Source organism: Calypte anna, chromosome 15, assembly GCF_003957555.1.
Source record: "Calypte anna isolate BGI_N300 chromosome 15, bCalAnn1_v1.p, whole genome shotgun sequence".
NCBI lineage: Eukaryota > Metazoa > Chordata > Aves > Apodiformes > Trochilidae > Calypte > Calypte anna.
In genome coordinates, this window is record NC_044261.1 from 13,723,349 (window position 1) to 13,741,337 (window position 17,989).

The 17,989-nt window shown below is 59.6% G+C and overlaps 4 protein-coding genes across 5 annotated transcripts in view; 2 read left to right on the forward strand and 2 right to left on the reverse strand.

Annotated features, from left to right (window-relative positions):
• The window catches only part of KSR2 (kinase suppressor of ras 2), a 77,414-nt gene extending 70,995 nt beyond the window's left edge, over positions 1-6,419 (reverse strand). Inside the window, exon 1 of the mRNA XM_030460580.1 lies at positions 6,243-6,419. Within this exon, the coding sequence (XP_030316440.1) occupies positions 6,243-6,419 (177 nt within the window). The remainder of the gene's footprint in view (positions 1-6,242) is intronic.
• A 2,399-nt stretch (positions 6,420-8,818) lies between these two features.
• RFC5 (replication factor C subunit 5) lies at positions 8,819-12,238 on the forward strand. Of its 2 annotated transcripts, XM_030460481.1 has the most exons (11): positions 8,819-8,907; positions 9,023-9,087; positions 10,015-10,151; positions 10,230-10,309; positions 10,632-10,705; positions 10,801-10,960; positions 11,131-11,212; positions 11,321-11,450; positions 11,606-11,683; positions 11,778-11,832; positions 11,931-12,238. In XM_030460481.1, exons 1-11 carry the CDS (start codon positions 8,876-8,878, stop codon positions 12,025-12,027), a joined length of 990 nt encoding a protein of 329 aa, XP_030316341.1. In that variant the 5' UTR covers positions 8,819-8,875; the 3' UTR covers positions 12,028-12,238. The 2 variants fall into 2 exon arrangements, with proteins under 2 accessions (XP_030316341.1, XP_030316342.1); XM_030460482.1 differs by lacking the exon at positions 8,819-8,907 and having other exon boundaries at positions 9,028-9,087; positions 10,020-10,151.
• Positions 12,239-12,832: 594 nt separating this feature from the next.
• On the reverse strand, positions 12,833-16,906 carry WSB2 (WD repeat and SOCS box containing 2). Its single transcript, XM_030460785.1, has 9 exons — positions 16,334-16,906; positions 16,046-16,217; positions 15,595-15,818; positions 15,310-15,441; positions 14,888-14,988; positions 14,511-14,683; positions 14,194-14,307; positions 13,926-14,033; positions 12,833-13,534 (listed from the first exon to the last, which is right to left on the reverse strand). Exons 1-9 carry the CDS (start codon positions 16,347-16,349, stop codon positions 13,372-13,374), a joined length of 1,203 nt encoding a protein of 400 aa, XP_030316645.1. The 5' UTR covers positions 16,350-16,906; the 3' UTR covers positions 12,833-13,371.
• Positions 16,348-17,331, forward strand: LOC115599233 (basic salivary proline-rich protein 3-like). The gene is made up of 2 exons (XM_030460712.1): positions 16,348-16,645; positions 16,997-17,331. The coding sequence occupies exons 1-2, from the start codon at positions 16,348-16,350 to the stop codon at positions 17,329-17,331; spliced, it is 633 nt and encodes a 210-aa protein (XP_030316572.1).
• The last annotated feature ends 658 nt before the right edge of the window (positions 17,332-17,989 follow it).

Below are 17,989 nucleotides of genomic sequence, written 5' to 3' on the forward strand. Positions count from 1 at the left end.
GGGATGGGAGGGTGTTAATTGTTTAATCTTTACCCCCTCCACCCCTTCCTCCCTTCTTCCTCCCAACCTCCTCATCACCACTCTGGAGCCATTGATTTCTCTATGACCCCATCCTTCCATCACTGCCCCCCCCCCCCCCCCCAAAAAAAACCCAAACCCAAACCAAAACACTCCCTTAACAGCCAAAGCCCAGAAGCTCCCGAAAATAAAGATGCTGAGGGATTTTACCTCTTTTTTTTCTTTTTTTTTTTAAATATAAAATCTAGAGCAGAGCCCAGCTGGCTGAGAGCCTGCTGGGATTTCCTGCTCCTGCCTTTCCCAGAGGGGTGATTCCCAGCTAGGGGAGGTCCTGGCTCCCCCTCACCTCCCCCGCCAGAAAATAAAAATCCATGAGCAAGAGAGGTGATGGTTTGGAAGAGACAGGAGGGAAGGAACCCCCTGGGGGAGCTTCCCCATCACTCCCAGTCCTTGTCCCTGCTGGTACCCAGTGAGGGGGGGGAAAGGTGTGAGCAGGGGACTGGAGTGAGCTGGGTGCACCCAGAGAGGTGCAAACCAGACCAAGTCATCCCTCTCCTTGCTGCTGGGGGGGGAGGGAGAAGGGGTTGGTGGCCCCCATCCCCTTGCAAACAGGGGGACCCCTCCACCGTGTCCTCCCAGCATCAACAGCTCAGCCAGGAGCTGGACACCCCAACCAGGTGGTTTCTCCCAACCTGGCTAACAGAGATGAATTAATACCCAAAATAAATTAATACCCAAATGGCCAGGGAGGCCCTGGGGAGCCCCAGGGGGGGTCTCCAGGTTGCTCAGCAGCCCCCTGATGAGCAGCTGGATCTGCTTTTTTGGGGGGAAAATCTCTTCTCCCCCCACAGACCATCAATAGGTTTCAGAGTCAGCCTTGGTGGCATAGCCTAAAATTCCCCCCTCCCAGGCCCTTGGAGAAAGTGAAAGATGGCAGCAGGCACACAGGGCACCTCCAAAAAAACCTTCCCCACACACACCCACAGCAACACTCTCCTCCAAAACTCATCTCCATCACCACCAGCCTGAGCTTCAGCCCTTCCTCCAGCCTCCCAGGATGGAAAGGGGGTGGGTGGGAGCTCAAGTGCCCCTCCCCAGAGCTAAAATCAGAGTCCTGCACACACCCCCCCTCACCCCTCCATTCAGAGCCACACTGGGAGCTGAGGCCAAGGGGAGGGTGGGGGAAATGGTTTTATTTCCAGTTTCCAAAAGCTTGGGTTAGATCCTGCCCTGCACCCCTGCCAGCTCCCTGCCTCAGTTTCCCCATCCAGGAGCTGGTAAAGGGACACCCTAGGGTGCTGTGTGTGCACAAGCTGAAGAACTGGGAGGGGTTGGTTTTTTTTGCTCTGACAAATGGGGACCAAGCCACGCGCAGCCCCTTCCCCACGGCCATGGGGAGGGGGAATAGGAGGGTCCCCCCCATCTCCTCCCCACTGGGAAAAAAAATCCCTCAGATAATCCCCACTCCACCCCTGGGACCTTGGGTGACCCCAGTTCCTCATCAGGGCTGGACCCCCCCACCCCAGCCTTTTCCCCTCCCCCTCTTAGCACTCCAATGGGGTTTCCAGCCCATTCCCAACACCCCCAGCAGGATTTCCCCTCCCCAGAAGTTCGGGGGGGGGGGGGGGGAGATGCCTCTGGGTTTGTTGTGTTTTTTTCCTCCCCCCCTTCCAAGAGCAAACATCAGGAATGAAGCAGATGGTCTCCAAGGAGCTGGAGGGGGCTGCACCCCCCCAGAACAGCACCCAGCCTGACGTCAGCCACAGCACCCAGCCCTGCCTGGAGACCAGGAGAGGAGGTGGAAAACCCACTGGGAACACTGGGGAAAGTTAATGAACCTCCCAGGGGGCTGGGGGACAGGAGAGAGGAGCTGGGGCACAGACTGGGATACCCAGCGTGGTGGAATCAGCACAGACTGGGATTCCCAGCACAGACTGGGATGCCCAGGACAGGGGGATCAGCACAGACTGGGATTCCCAGCATGGGGCATCAGCACAGACTGGTGCCTCCATGCCATGAAGCAGAAGTTGTTCTGCCCCTCCACAACATGAAGCCACAACTGGAGAGACTTCTCCAACTCCTCCCAAGGGGTTCATTAGTCCAGAGACACCTAGAGCACCCTCAGGCTGTGGAATAACCCCAGCAGGGTTGGATATTCCCACCCAGGGCTCTTTCCAGGCTCACCTGACACCTCTGCCTCTGCTCATCATTCATTTCAAGAGCTGCTAAATGGTCTCCAGGACACTCTACATAGCAGAGGGGCTGAAATGGCTCAAACCAGCATCCTGGAGATGCCTGGAAGGTGCAGCCAGGGGGTGCAGAGTGCTGTGCTCATGGTATTAGATACCAGAGAGTCCACATGCTCAGGTAGTGAATATCCCAGCGTCTCTTTTGGCTGCAGCCCATAAAATCATAGTCCCAGACTGGTTTGGGTGGGAAGGGACCTTAAAGTTCCCCTAGTGCCAACCCTGCCATGGTCAGGGACATCTCCCACAGCCCAGGGTGCTCCAAGCCCCATCCAACCTTCAACACTGCCAGGGATGGGGCAGCCACAGCTTCTGGGGCAACCTGGGCACCCAGGGGCTCAGCACCCTCACACCAAACAACTTCTCCCTCCCCAACATCTCCTCTTCATCTCCCCTCTTGCAGCTGGAAACCCTTCCTCCTCATCCCATCCCTCCCTGTCCTTGTCCCAAGTCCCTCCCCAGCTTTCCTGGAGCCCCTTCAGGCACTGGAAGCTGCTCTAAGGTCTCCCCATGGGATCCTTCTCTTCTCCAGCCTGAACACCCCCAACTCTCTCCCCCTGGCTCCAGAGCTGCTCCAGTCCTCCCAGCAGCTCCAGGGCCTCCTCTGGACTGGCTCCAACACCTCCCTCTCCTTCTGCTGATGGGGACCCCAGAGATGGACCCAGAGTTACCCCAGAGGGGAGCAGAGGGGGACAATCCCCTCCCCGGCCCTGCTGCTCACACAGTGGGGATGCAAGTTTGGAAATATCCAAGGCTTTTCCCTGGGTGCCTCTTCCCATCCTCACCTTCCCAAAGCATCTCAGGGGGGTTCCCTTTCCCAGCAGCCTGGGGGAGGGGGAAGCACCAATCCCAGGGTTATCCTTGCAGCCACTCACCAGGTTCTGGGAAACCTGAGCCAGGATCTGAACCCAGGGTGGAATAACTCTGCACAGGGAGAGCTGGAAACATCACTCAGCACCAAGCGACTTTTCCTTCTGTTTTTTACCCCCAAGACACCCTCCCAGGCTAGCAGGCAGCCCCTCCCCCTCCCATTTACACCCCAAAACCCAGATTTCGAGCTCCAAAGCCCAGCTGTCCCACTTGGTTAGGAGGAGAACAGAAGCAGCAGCTTGGCTCAGCCCCAGAGTTCCCACCCCAAGGGAAGCAAAGTCCACCCTGGGAGGTGTTGGTGGGGGTTTTGATCCCAACCACAGCCTTGGTTCCTCCTGGACCTCCTGGAATCTGTCCCGAGGTGCAAGAAACATCTGAAAGCCTCCCAGGGCTGAGGGCTGGGTGGTTCCCAGCTCCAGGGAAGGATAGTGCCCACACAGCCCCAGCAGGCAATGTCCTCATGGGTGCCTTAAAAATAAATACAAGAAGAATGGGGGGAAAAAAAACCCCCACAAACAAACAAAACTTCTATTGATCTGGCAAAAATCCAGGTTTAGGATAATGGGGATTAACAAAACAAAAACAAAAAAAAACAAAACCAGAAACAAGAACAAAAACAAAAAACAAAAAACAAAAAAAAAAAAAAAAGGAAAAAAAAAGAAGGAAAAAAAACACCAAACCAAACATAAAAAAGGAAAAAAAAAAAAGAGAAAAAAGAAAATAAAACCAAGTTAAAAAAAAAACCAAAACCCCAACCAAACAAAAAAAAACCAAAACATGGATTCATCCCTTTTTTATTCCCGGCTGGCACTGGGAAGTGCAAAGTGTCCCCCCAGGGTGACATCCCCTGCCAGTGTCCCCTCGGCTCCGCTGCCACCAGCTCCCCTGTGTCTGCCTCCCGGCCTTGGGAGCTGGCGGGGGCTCAGGGCCAGCGCTCCTGCGGCTGCTGGTGACAAACCCGGGACAACGCCAGCGGGTGCCGCCAGACCGACACCCACCTGCTGGAGTTGGGAATCCCGCCCCTCCTGGGAATGGCTCCGTTTCGGGGCTGAAAAGCATCGGGGGTGGGGGTGGGGATTGGGCAGGGGTGGCCCCTTGGGTCCCGGGGTTTGGGGGAAGGGGGGCTGGGGGGTTGGAAAGGACCTCAAGGATCATCTGGTCCAATCCTGCTGATGATCCCGGGATCTCTGTGGTGAGTACAGTGGGATCTGGAAGGGCTGAAGAGATGCTTCCCCGGGAGGGCAAGGGATTTGTAGGGTGGCATCACCCCAGCAAGTTCCAAACCCTCCCGGGACACTGGAATGCTGCTTCACCCCTCCCCATGGGATGCCAGGAATGGATGTCCCACCGGGATGGCTTCACCGGGCTCCCTGGTGCCATCCATGGGAGGGAAGCAGGATCCTGACCCTAACCAGGAGGCCACTCCCCATGGGATGAACTTTTTCAGGCCTGCACCTCCAGGCACCAACTCTGATGGGGGAGAGTTGAACCTCCTCCAAAATCCCCTGCACCCCCCAAAACTGCTGCTGCTTCATCCTCACCTCCCTGTGCCTCTTCTGGGGTCACATGTGGACCAGGAGCTCTGAGCTGAGCCCATAGCCCCTCAGGTGGAGGGGTTGGATGGGTCCAAGGAAAGGCAAGGAATGGGCAGGATCGGTGTGGGAAGGGGGCACAAGTGGGAGCAGGGACAGCACCCCAAGGTGCCCCTCTTGGCATGGTGATGCCCAGCTCCCTCCCAGGGTGCTCTGGACTCTCAGGAGCAAAAGCAGCAGGTCAGGGGGTTTTGGTCAAGTCCAAAGCCACCTCAGAGAGGTCCTGCAGGACCCCTGGCAGGGTGCTGTGACACCCAGCACAAGGACTATGGTGCCATGGAACCTTTGGGTTCTTGGTGAGAGCACGCAGGTTCAAAAAGTGTAACCAAAGGGTCTGAGTGGGACAGGGCGCTGGAATCCTCCCTCCCACAGCCCCAGCTCCATGGCAACCCCCCCATGACCCCACTAGCATCTCCCCGGGGTCACAGCACCATCCTGGACAGACCCTGCCACCCTTGGGGCACCCATCCCAGCCCATCAACCTCCTGCCAAACCCCAACTCCATCCCCACCCAGGTCCCAACACATTAAATGCATTTTTCCCAGCTATTAACCATAAATAAACCCAGCTGGGGTGACCCTTGGCTTGGCCCAGCTGCCTTCATCCCCAGCCACAGCAAAGCCTCCTCTTCCCTCTGCTGGTACAGGCTGGGGAAGGATCCAGGAGGGAGGATGCTGTCCTGAGTCCTGGGGAGGGGCTGGACCTAGCTGGGGGGCTGCAGGATGAGGGGAGAGAGAGGTGGGAGCACAGGGGGAAGGATGCAGCTGGGCAGAGGGATGCAGCCTTAGGGGGAGGGTTGCAGGTGGGCTGCAAGGGGGTGTGGGCTGATGGAGAGGGATGGAACTGGGCCGGGGAGGATGCAGGAGGGCCCAGGGAGGGATTCAGAGGGGTCAGGAAGGGATGCAGGAGGGCCCGGGGAGGATGCAGGAGGGCCAGGGGGATGTAGAGGGGCCGGGGGGATGCAGCCGGGTGGGTTGCAGCCTTTTGGGAAGGATGCAGCTAGGCCAGGGAGATTGCAGCTCTGTGGGATGCAGCCCGGTGGGAGGCGAGCTGGGGGGGTGTAGGCAGGCTGGGGCGGGGGGGGAAACAAGCTGGGGGGATGCGGGGACAGCCCGGGGAGATGCAGCCGAGCTGGGGTGATGCAGCCGGACCGGCGGGTGCAGCTGGACCGAGGGGGTAGGGTTAGGGCGGGAGTGATGCGTCCGGGCCGGGAGGACGCTGTGGGGCCGGTACCGGGCCGGGGGCATCCCGGGGGGATATCGGAGGGGCCAGGTCTGGGGTCAGAGAATCCCAGGGGGGGGCGTACCCCCGCGGGCAGCCCCAGCAGGAGGGTTTGGCGGTGCCGGACCCACCTGCAGAGCGCGCAGCCTCACTCGGTACCACCGCAGCGCCGCGGGGGAGCCCGGCGCGGCCCGGGGGGGGGGGGGGGGGGGGAAGGGGGGAGGGAGGGGGGGGTTGGTAAAGAGAAGTGGGGGGGATGGCTGGCTATAAGAAGGGGGTGTCGGTGGGCCCCTACCTCCAGGGTGCGGATCTCCTTCTGCGTGAGGTCGTTGGAGGCGGCGCACTTGGTGCGGAGCCCCTCCAGGTTGGAGATGCTGATGTCGATCATGTTCTGGACCAGCTCGCACTGCTGCAGCGCCTTCTGCAGACTCAGCTGCTGCTCCTCGCTCCTCGTCATGTTGTCCTCATCCATCGCTCGCCGCGCCCCCCCCGCCCCCCCCGCCTCCCCTCCTCCCCTCCTCCCCTCCACCCTCCGCGGCCCCCCCCTTTTCCCTTCCTTTGCCCGCCCCCCCCCCCCCCCTCCGCCGCCGGAGCTCAGCCCCGCTCCGCCGAGGCCCGCAGCATCGCGGCCCCGCCGTGCCCACCGAGCCGTCAGCGCGGCGCCGCCGACGACTCCCCCCCCCCCCAACAACGCCTCACAGCCCCCCCCCACTGCCCGCCCCCCCCCCTTCTCCGGGCGCGGCGGGGCGGGGGCGAGGGCGGCGCGCTCCGGCACCGCGGGGCCGCGCTCTTTGCGCGCCGTGACACCCCCACCCATCCATCCATCCATCCATCCATCCATCCATCCATCCATCCATCCATCCACCCCACCAGCCAGCCCCTCCATCTACCCCCCCCATGCATCCACCTCTCCATCCATCCATTCCTATTGACCCTCCCGTCAATCCCACCTCCCAACCATCCATCCATCCATCCCTCCATCCATCCATCCATCCCTCCATCCCTCCATCCATCCCCATTCACCCCTATTACCCATCCCCTAAACACTTCCAGAGAGGGGGCATCATGATGATGGGGCACAGGGGTGGAGGAAACACCTGGAAAATTTGATTTGGAAGGAAAAGAGCTGCCCCGGGTGAAGGCAGAGAGGAGAAAAGCAGCTCCAGACCCACTCTGAATGGAGAAGCCCAAGGCCACAAGGGCTGCCAGCCGGTTCCCAGGCACTGGGGAAGGAGCTGGCAGGTCCTGGAGGGCCATCTGTCACCACATCACATGCCCAGAGGAGCAGCCGAGCCTCACTGAGCTCAGCTCCCACCTCCTGCACTCCCTTCTGGGGATGGAGGGGAAAAAAATGGGGAAAAAAATTTGAGGAAGGCTTTTGCCCTCTGCCAGCTTCATCGCTTTCTGTAGGATTCAACTTGGAACTCTCAATGTTTTCCCTTCCCTTGCCAGGATGGCCCCATGATTTTTTTCCCCCTCCAACATACTCTCTATCACCTCTATGTCCCAAGGGATCACTTCCCATCCCCACCACCCAGCTCACATCAGGTTCCCCTCCAAGCCGCTTCTCCAAGGAGGTTCTAGCTGTTTCCCAAAGCCCAGCACAGGTCCCTCTTCCTTTGGAGGTGACTCTGGTGAGAAGAAGCCAATCTAGCACAGCCAGGAGCAGCCAGACCCTGACAGAGGCACCCTGGGCTCCTCTGGGTCATTCTTGGTGCCATGCTCCCCCCCAGAGCACAGGCAAGAACTTCCCAAAACCATGCCCACAAGGTCATTTCAGCCCTTCCCAGTGCCATGCTCCAGCCAACAGCACTCCCATAAAACCACCCGAGGAATTCCTGGTGCCATGCACTCCCGAAAAATCCCAGGCACCACTTTGCTTTGGCAAAAAACTGCACCATGCTCTGCCTAAAAGCACCCTCCCCCACCATCTTTTACCCATTCCTGGCACCATGGTCTACCCAAAAAAGTGCCCTTTAGTCATGCCTAGGACCATGCTTCCCCCCAAACCACGTCCATAGCCCTGCTGTAGCAACTCCCAGCACGATGCTCCTTCCCCAAAGCACCCTGCTTTAGCAATTTTGGGAGCTGTGCTCTCCCAGAAAGCATGCCCACAACCTTTCTCCCTGACTTCTCTGTGCCATGCTCCCCCAGTAAGATGGATCCCAGCCTGAACTGCACTCCTGGACTATTTTTTCCCAGGTGTAAGACCTTAAATGTGTCTGTGTAGAACTTTATAAGCTTGTTATCCCACTCTTTCATCCAGGTCTTCTTGCAGGGTGGCTCTCCCTTCTGGAATGTCTATTTCCCCACTTGGTTTGGGATCATCCCTCATCCGGCCGGTGCTTGATCCCATCATCCAGATGAAGATATTAAAATGTTGGGCCTAACACTTGATCCCTGGACAGCCTTGCTTGGGACAAGTGGCCAGTTTGAAAAGGTAAGGCTGAGAGAGGTGGGTTTGGGCCATGTCCCCGTGTCCCAGGACTGGGTGGCTACAAAGATGGAGATTCCGGTTTTACATGGAAAAGATGAAAGGCGACGGGCACAAATTACTCCCGGGGAAAAATTTTCACAAGAACAATCAACCACTGGAATAGAACGAGCTGGGTCGAAGGAAACCTTGAAGCCCACCCAGCTCCTGCCGCGGACAGAGACACCTCCCACCAGCCCAGGTTGCTCCATCCTGGCTTTCAACATCTCCAGGGATGGAAATTCCAAGGGATGGGGCAGCCACAGCTTCTCAGGGCTGGGATCATCCCAGGGCCCGGAGCCCTTTCAGGCATTGGAACCAGCACCCCGGTTCTCCACCGGTTCCGCTCCCTCCGCCGCGCCGGGACAGGGCGGGAGGGAGGCGGCTGCCGTCCGGACCCTCCCCCGCTCCGCTCCGCTCCGCCCCGTCCCGTAGCTCTCGCGATAGAAGGAGCAATGGCGCGATCGGGAGGCGGGAATCTGCCGTGGTACGGCCGGGACCGGGACCGGGACCGGGATCGGGATCGGGGGGTTCGAAAAGGGGAGGGGAGCGGGGGGCGATGAGCTGACCCCCTGCCCTCCTCTCCGGTGCGCTGTGCTCAGGGTGGAGAAGTATCGGCCGCAGGCTCTGTCGGAACTGGTGTCCCATCGCGATATCCTCAGTACCGGTGAGTGACTCCCCCCCCCATACACACACACACCTTCCGGGAAATAACCAGCCCTCCGTCCTGGAAACAACACACACACACTCCGGGAAATAATCCCCCTTTGGGAAGTAACCCTCTCCCTTGGTAAATAACTCCTCCCCCGGTAAATAACACACACGCGGTAAATAAGACCCCCCATGGAAATAACACCCCCCCCCCCCCGGTAAATAACACACACACCCTGGTCAATCCCACCCCCCAGTAAAACCCCCTCATGGTCCCCGTCAACAAACCACTTCCCCCCCCACTAAGTAGCCCCTGTTCTGTAAGTGTCCTCCTCCCCTCAAAGTAACCTCCCCCCCTGTCACTAAGGACCCCCTTCCCCCCAGTAAGTAACCTCCCAGTAAGCAACTCCCCACTCAGTAACACCCACCCTATAAGTATCCCCCCCAGTAAGTAACTCTCCTTCAGTAAGTAACTCCCTTCTCAGTAAGTATAACCCCCCCCTGCAAGTGGCCCCATTCCCCCAGTAAGTAACACTCCCCCCACCAGTAGGGAAGCCCTCCCACCCTGGTGAGTAATCCCTCTTGGGTAAGTAGCCCCTTCCCAGGAAAAACATAACTCCCCCCCCCCCCGGTAAGTAAACACTTCAGCCAGAACCCCCCTTGGTACATAACCCCCTCTCCCCCAGTAAGTAACCCTCTGGTAAATACCCCAACCCCCAAGTAAGTAACACCCCCCAGTAAATAACCCCCTAGTAAGCAAACTTCCCCCCCAGTAAGTAAACCCCCAATATATACACCCCCCAAGTAAGTAGCATTCCCCCCACCAACTACCCCCCCTCAGTATACCCCTCTCCACTACTAAGTAACCCCCGGGTCAATACCCCCAGACCCCCAAATGCTGGGGGGTAGTGGGTGCCCCCCCAGCCCCTTGCTCCCCCTGCAGTGCAGCGGTTCATCAGCGAGGATCGGCTCCCCCACCTCCTCCTCTATGGCCCCCCCGGCACTGGGAAGACCTCTACAATCCTGGCCTGTGCCCGGCAGCTCTACCGGGAGCGGGAATTTGGCTCCATGGTGCTGGAGGTAAGTGTAGGAGGGAGGATTTGGGGTGTTCCCCCCACCCCTGTGGGTGCACCCCCCATCCACACTGTCTCCATCCAGCTCAACGCTTCCGATGACCGAGGAATCGACATCGTCCGAGGGCCCATCCTGAGCTTTGCCAGCACCAGGACCATCTTCAAGTAAGCGGTGGGAAGAAGCTTCCCAAAGCTCCTCTGTCCCTTTGTCACTCCCCCCCCCCTCCTGCCCAGCACTTGGCTTGGGAGGGGGCTTGGGGGGGCTCCTGGTGGGTGGGAAGGAGCCAGGGGTGCCCAGTGAGCAGGGAGGATGAGGATGCAGGTGGTGGAGATGATGAGGATGATGAAGATACCTGGATGAAGGGATCCCTGGGAGCATTTGGGGGGGAGGGGTGTCAAGCTGGGAATAGGCATCCCCTGCTCACTCTTCTCTAGCAGCTGGGACCGAAGCTCACCTCCTCCCCCCATTTTTCCCTCCCTTTTTAAGGAAAGGCTTCAAACTTGTCATCCTGGATGAAGCCGACGCCATGACCCAGGATGCTCAGAATGCCCTGAGGCGAGGTGAGGGGTGCTGGGGACCATTCCCAGCCCCATGCAGGATCTCACCCCCTACCAGGTAACTGGCGAGTCCCATCCTCTCCCCTCCCTTCTTGCAGTGATCGAGAAGTTCACTGAAAACACCCGCTTCTGCCTCATCTGCAACTACCTCTCCAAGATCATCCCTGCCCTGCAGTCCCGCTGCACCCGCTTCCGCTTCGGGCCCCTCACCCCAGAGCTGATGGTGCCCCGACTGCAGCACGTCATACAGGAGGAGGGGTGAGCTGGGGGGGGGCACCTCCATGTCCCCTTTCCCTTCCCTCATCCCAGGAGGAGCTGCTGCCTTGCTACCTCCATGCCCCCTTCCTCCCTTTTCCTTATCCCAGGAGGAGATATCCCTTGCTTTTCCATGGCTGTTTCCCTCTGCAGCCCCAGTTCTTGTTTTCCAGGGTGGAGGTGACCGAGGATGGGATGAAGGCCCTGGTGACCCTCTCAAGTGGGGACATGCGTAGAGCCCTCAACATCCTGCAGGTACAGACCGTGCCTGCTCCCTTCTGGTGTCAGCCAGCAGCTGCCCCAGAGGGATGGGCGGAGGAAGGGCTGAGCCCTTAATCCCTCTTCCACCCTCCTCTTCCTCAGAGCACCACCATGGCCTTTGGGAAGGTGACAGAGGAGAACGTCTACACCTGCACGGGACACCCCCTCAAGTCTGACATCACCAACATCCTTGACTGGATGCTGAACCAGGACTTTGCCACTGCCTATCACAGTATCCTTTTCCCTCATCCCTGCTCTTTGTCAGAGCTTCCCATTCCTCCCCGCTGGGCTGGGTCCTCAGGGTTGCTGTGGGGGGTGGGATGAGGAGCAGAATCTAGGAGGGCAAAAAATCCTGGAGGAAAATCCCTTCATTCCCTCTCCCATCAGAAATCATGGAGCTGAAGACTCTGAAGGGTTTGGCCCTGCAGGACATCCTCACTGAGATCCACCTCTTTGTGCACAGAGGTGGGGACTGGCAGGGCCAGGGCCTGGCTGACCCGGGGAGGGTCCCTGTCCCCCCCAACCCATGCTGACACATGTCACCTCCTTCCCTCCACAGTCGATTTCCCCCCCTCAATCCGCATCCAGCTGCTGATCAAAATGGCAGATATAGAGTAAGTGGCAGCCCTTGCACACCCATCCAGGTCGCTTTGTTTGGGACAGGGACACTGGTGTAAAGAAACACCCAAACTTGTCCTTTTCCCTCCTCCAGGTACCGGCTGGCTGCTGGCACCAGCGAGAAGATTCAGCTCAGCTCCCTCATTGCAGCTTTCCAAGTCACCAGGGACCTGATTGTGGCTGAAGCCTGAATCCCACGGAGTGGATCCTTCCTTGCCAGGCAGGAGCTGGATGGGATCACTAACCCCATGGCCTGGAGCTGCTCCCTGCACCTTCCCAGGTCTTCCTTTTTTTTTTTTTTTTTTTTTTTTTTGTAAGCCCTGAGCCTGCAGGCAGGGTGGGGGAGTCAGGCAGCATTGTTTTTACACTTCATCAGGAAATAAAAATGCCTCTGAAACCCAACAGGTTGCACTCGTCTTTTCTTTGGTTTCTTGTCCAGCAAGGACTGATGGGAGGTGGTTAAGGCTCTCCCCGAAGTTGTCATGCCAATGCAGGCTCAAGTCCAGCTGCTGTCACCTGCCTGCAAACCCTCCTGCCTCCCAAACCTCCTTCCCCTGGCACTGAGCACAACACCCCTGGCTTGTTCCACCCTGGCTCCTCCATCTGATCCGGGCAGCCCTGCACAGCAACCCTGCTCAGGAGAGAAAGCAGCAGCCCCAGGGGAGACATTCCCTGTGTCCTCCCCATCACTGGGGTGACAGGGACTGAGCCCTCCTACCTGCAGGGGACTCCCCCCCCCACCCACTGTCACTCCAAACACAGCTAAGCTGGAGGAGGACAAGCACAGCAGGTCTGGATCGTGGAGCTCCAGCAGGGAGAAAAAAAACAGGAAGAAGAGCTAGGGGCTGGCTGAAGCCCCACATCCCAGCTTCCAAAGGGACTGATCCTGCACCCACTGCTGGATGCTGTGATGAGTCAGAGCCCAGGGAGCCCTTGCTGCCACCCCAGTGGCAGCCAGGTGTCCCCAGGTCACCTCTACAAGCGTGAAGGTAAGACTTGAGGAATAAAATCTTTTATTCTGTCATGGCTGTTGTCTAGTCCACAGAGACCTGGTCAGGTTTGTCCCAACCAGGGACAGCAGCAGAGCCCACACTCCTCTGGGAACTAAGCTACAGCCCTGCTGAGGGTGGGTTTGGTTGGGGACACTTGGAGGCCCAACTGGGTCTGAAAGCCAAAAGCCCCACTCAGGAGTGGGACTGCCAACCTTCAACCCAAACATTGCACTTGGAAGCAAAAAGCACCAGACCCAAAACATGCAGAGACAGCAGGGGGGACAGGGAGAACCCTGCGTGGTCATCACAGCCCTGCCCCTTGCCCTCTGCATGCATTTTTGCTGGGTTCTGGTTATTATTACATGGGAAAAACCAAAACCTCCACAACCCCAGACACAGCCCCGAAATGAGGGGAGTAGCAATCCTCCTGCTTCCACAGCCCAGGAATCAGCAGGACCTTGTTGCTGCTGGGGCTTCTCCATCCCAAGCCAAGCCCTGCTGCCAGGCAGGGGGCTCTCACCTCCGTGCCTCTGCTTCCACATTTTAAAAGGTCCGATAGGTGAGGAATTCCTTCAATTTCTTGGGAATGGGGAGTGCCAGGACCTGGTAGGTGGTGAGGAAGGTGCGCAGAGCTTTACGACACAAGTGCTTTAGTGAGGAGAGGACCCTTGGTGCTGTCCAGAACTGGACGTGGCCATCTCTGGTCCTGCAACAGGATCCAAACAAACCCTGAGCAGAGGGTAAAGACTTAAAAAAGCTGAATTAATCCCAAATAATCTCGGGGTTTGCAGCAAGCACACATTCCCCAGGCCAGGAATCCAGCCTGCACAACCCTCAGCGAAGCCCAGGATGTGCTGGGCTTGGACCCAAAGCTGCAAGAGGAAGGAGCAGCCTGTGTTTCTCCACTCTCCCTGGTCTCCCAGGGGAAGGGGTGGATTCCCCCACTTTGGAAAGTTTGAAGTCTCAGCTTGATGGGTGCTGGGACATCTCACATCAATAATAATATTAGAAGGGCTGGACCAGGTGATCCTTGAGGTCCCTTCCAAGCTGATAGAGAATTCTATGATTCCATGACTTTCCCCTCCCACATTACACACCCTGTGGCAATGAAACCTCCATGTGGGAAGTACATGCAGCACAGGCCATTGGTCATGGGAGCAAAGGCCACTGGAGACCGCAGCTCCAACGCCCAGATCCTCAGGAGCCTAAGGAAGAAGGGAGGGGAGAGGCTGCCAGGCTGACAGCCACACAGCATCTCTGCTCAGGACCTGGCAGAGGTCCTGGACCAGCACGTCCTGGTTCCTTTCAGTGGCGTCCTCCTGGGGACCTTCTTCCTGCTGGAGGTCCCCGAGGGGCTTTGCTCACCTGTCATCTGCCACAGTGGCCAGGTAGAGCCCCTCAGGGGAGAAGCAGACAGAACGCAGGGAGCTGCTGTGGATCTCACTGCTGTAGTCCAGCGCCGAGTGCAGGGGAACGTGGCTGCAGGTAGGGACAACAAGCCCAGTGTCACCCCCAAGCCACATCCCCAGTACTCCAGGGGCTGGCAGAGGGGAAAACCCCCACCAGCCAGAGCCCTCACTCAGCTGCTGGGGACAAGGGAGAGGTGGTGGCTGTGCCTGCTTGAACAAACTCCCCCCCCCCAGCATCACTTCCCCCCCTCCCACAGTCCGCCAGCTCCCTACCGCAGTGTCCTCAGCTGCTCCCCGGTGTAGGGGTCCCACATGATGACACAGGTGTCATAGGAGGCAGTGACCAGGAGTGCTGAGTCTGGGGAGAAGTCACAGGACACCACGCTGCTCTGGTGGCCCTCCAGCCTGCGGATGAGGGTGTAGGACCTCATGCTCCACAGCAGTGCCTGGGGGAGCAGGACAAGCAACCTGGGCTTTAAAACACCTGGGTTCTGGTCCCAGGTGGCCAAGAAACAAGGGTGGCCTGGGCCCTTCTCACAGAGGGGCTTCTTGCACTAAGGGGGTGGGGGTGGGGGTGGGAGACAGGGAGGGTGGAGGGGAGGGCTGGATTCAGCAGAATATGGGATGGCACCCACCCAGCACCCACTCACCGACTTCTCTCCGGACACAGAGCAGAGCATGCTGCAGTCTGGGGAGATGGAGCAGCAGTAGACCCACTGCACGTGGCCTGACAGCACCTGGACCTGGCGCCCTGGGGACAGCAGACACTGCAGTCACCAGAGGGGAGCACGGGAGGCTGCTCTCCCCTCCCTTCCCCAAGAATAGGGGTTGCGGTCTCCCTGCAGGCAGATCCCAAGCTTTCTGTCTACTTGCAACCCCCTCCTGCACTTCCCAGGTCCCACCTGGAAGGGGATAGGCTCAGCTCCATGTCACAGGGCTCTCCCTTTTTGTCCTGATACTGTCCCCAAAGATCCTCTCCCAACATCTCCCCCACCTAGGTGGGCTTCTCCTCCCTCCTCCCAGCCTCAAACAGGGGTGACGTAGCACCAGGGATGTCCCCTCATGTTCCTACCATCTCTGCTCAGGTCCCACACACGTAAGGTCTTGTCCCGAGAGGCTGACACCAGGATAAGGCTTCCATTGGGAGCAAAGCTCAGGTCTCTGACGACATCCTGGTGCCCCATGAGGCTGAAAAGAAGGTGTCCTGCAGAAAAGGAACCAGAATGGGGACCTGCTGGGTGCCATCAGGGAGGCAGCACCCCTCCAGCTTGGCACTTCCACCAAGGGGGGAATTGGGGCAGGATGGAGAGGGGCTCTGCTTGCAAAAGGAGAGAAGCCACAACTGAGGGCCACTCACCTGTCTGCACTTCCCAGACCTTGATGCGCCCATCGTTGAGGCCGGTGGCCAGGACCAGGCAGGGCAGTCCCCAGGCACAGGTGGGCTCCGTATCCCCCCCAGGACAGGCACTGAAGGCTAAGCCCCAGACAATCTGACCACATTCCAAAGTCTTCTCCTTGGCCGCCCCTCGGCTCCTCACCTCCCCTTTACCTCCCCAGCTCTTGCGCTCCGAAGCTTTGCAGCTGCCGGCAGAAAGGAGGAGGAGGAGGAGGAGGAGGATGCTCATCCCGGCACCCCCCACCACCCCAGCTCCCCGCCCCGAACCGAACCCTCCTACCCCCTAACGCTGAAAACACCCAGAAGACTTTATTTATTTTTTTTTTTAACAAAATGGGGTAGGGGAAAAATTATAAATAAATAAATAAAAAATGATAAAAATAAACCAAAAGGATTAGGCTTCATAGCTCACAGCTCGGTCTCCTCCAGGGGCCAGGGGATGAGTTTGACCACGCAGTGTCCCTGGGACCAGGCGAACCAGGCACCGTCCGGGGAGAAGGCCACGCTCCAGGTCTCACAGCTGGATTTCCAATCGTACCTCTGGGGCCGGCCCGGCTTCAGCTCCGCCAGCAGCACCGGTTCCTCTGGGCAGGGGGGGACGGACGCGGTCACCTTACCCCCCCGGCACGGACCCTCCCCGCGTTCCCGGAGCAGCGGTCCCGCCTGCCCGGCCCCGCAGTCCCTTCCCCTCCCTCCTTACCTCCGCTCGGCTTCATGGCGGCGGCGGCGGCTCCGCGGCCCAACCCGGCCCGGCCCCGGCAACCACCTCCGGGTTCGGGCAAAGCCCTGCCGGGCCGGGAAAGGCCTCCGCCAACCCAAACCCAACGGGGCGGCAGCGGGATGGCCCGCACCGCCGGACCCGCGCCGCCCGAACCCTCCCCTCGCCCAACCCACCGCAGAACCGCCCCGCCCGGCCTGGGCTACCGGGAAGCAGGGGGGGGGAAGCTGGAGGGGAAGCGGGAGGGGATGCGGGGGGGGAAGGGGGAGGATGCGGGGGGGAAACGGGGGGGATGTGGGGAGGATGAAAGGGAATGAAGGGGGGGAAATGAAGGAGAAGCGGGGGGCAAGCGGGGGCGGAAATGAAGGAGAAGCGTGGGAATGCGAGGGGGAAATGGAGGGGAAGCAGGGGGGGTGCGGAGGGATGCGGGGGGCAGCGCGGGGGAAGCGGGGGGGAAGCGGGAGTTGGAGATCCCTGCGGGCCCCCCCCGGGGGGGGGCAGCCCGGGAGTAGGGAGGGCGGCAAACACAGCACCGAGAGGTGGTTCCAACACCGGAGGGGAGTGGACCCAGCATGCACACGGACACGCCCGACAGTGACACCCCCGAAAATGACTCCCCCCAGCTGTGACATCCATCCCCGACAGTAGCACCCTCAGCAGTGGCACCCCGGGCAGTGGAATCCTCCGAAAGTGACAACCCCTATAGTGACACCCACGGCACTGACACCCCCGATAGTGATACTCCCAGCCGTGACACCTCGGGACCCAGCACACACACAGTGACACCTTCTGGCAGTGACCCCCCAGGGACCCAGCACCCACACGCCCCCCTCCCCGGCTCGCTGACGCCCACCCTGGCAGTCCCCGCCGTGAGTCACCGCCGCAGATATCTGCCGAGCCCACCCCCGCACTCCCCCTCCACGATCCGCCATCCTTCCAGCCCCCCAGAGCCACCCACTATGCCACCAGCAGGGCAGTAGGGACAGGGGCACCTCCCTCGACCTCAGTTTGGGGTCCCTATTTCCGAGGTGCTGGGGAATGTTGGGTTAGGGGAGCACTCGCCGCCCCACTCTTACCCTCCCGTATCTGCTGAGTTCTCCCTGCTCTGGCTCGGAGTGTCCCCTGCAAGGGTCACTCAGGGAAGGGGACAAGTCCCACGGGGGTCTCGGGACCTCCCCCCCCCCTCCCCCCCCCGAGCTGGCTTCCTCTGCTGCACCCACATCCCAGGTTCACCCCCATGGTACCCACCCCCACTTTGGGCTTCAGGCAGAGCTACCCCAGCCTGCTGTGACAGGACAGCACCTGTGTGTCCCCCTCAGGGACTAGCTCTCCTCTACGGTCCAGTGCCTCAGTTTCCCCGTCGCTACACCACGGCGGGGGGGCGGGGGAGCTTTGCCCACACCGGTGGAGTCACACGGGGCGGGGAGGGGAGGGCAGTGGGCAACTTGTGGCCACCAGCAGGAGGCCGGTGGCCCGCTGCCCCCGCGGTGGCCAGTGCCCAGCCCACCCCAGCTCACCCGATCTCGTTCTGGTCCCAACGCGAGTGGGGATAGAGACGAACGGACGAGAAAAACAACAGGGGAGGGGATCTGCGGAGGGGAGGAGGAAGACGAGACAGCGAAAAGCGGCCGGGAAGGA

Coding starts and splice junctions, on each gene's coding strand:
- RFC5 (XM_030460481.1), top strand. CDS start 8,876: ATGGCGCGATCGGGAGGCGGGAATCTGCCGTG. Junction 10,961..11,130: donor CACGTCATACAGGAGGAGGG/GTGAGCTGGGGG, acceptor CTTGTTTTCCAG/GGTGGAGGTGACCGAGGATG. Junction 11,833..11,930: donor ATCAAAATGGCAGATATAGA/GTAAGTGGCAGC, acceptor TCCCTCCTCCAG/GTACCGGCTGGCTGCTGGCA.
- LOC115599233 (XM_030460712.1), top strand. CDS start 16,348: ATGGCGGCGGCGGCGGCTCCGCGGCCCAACCCGGCCCGGCCCCGGCAA. Junction 16,646..16,996: donor GGGGGGGAAACGGGGGGGAT/GTGGGGAGGATG, acceptor CATCCCCGACAG/TAGCACCCTCAGCAGTGGCA.
- WSB2 (XM_030460785.1), bottom strand. Junction 15,819..16,045: donor CCCCTGGAGGAGACCGAGCT/GTGAGCTATGAA, acceptor TTCTGCCGGCAG/CTGCAAAGCTTCGGAGCGCA. Junction 14,989..15,309: donor GTGGGACCTGAGCAGAGATG/GTAGGAACATGA, acceptor TGCTGTCCCCAG/GGCGCCAGGTCCAGGTGCTG.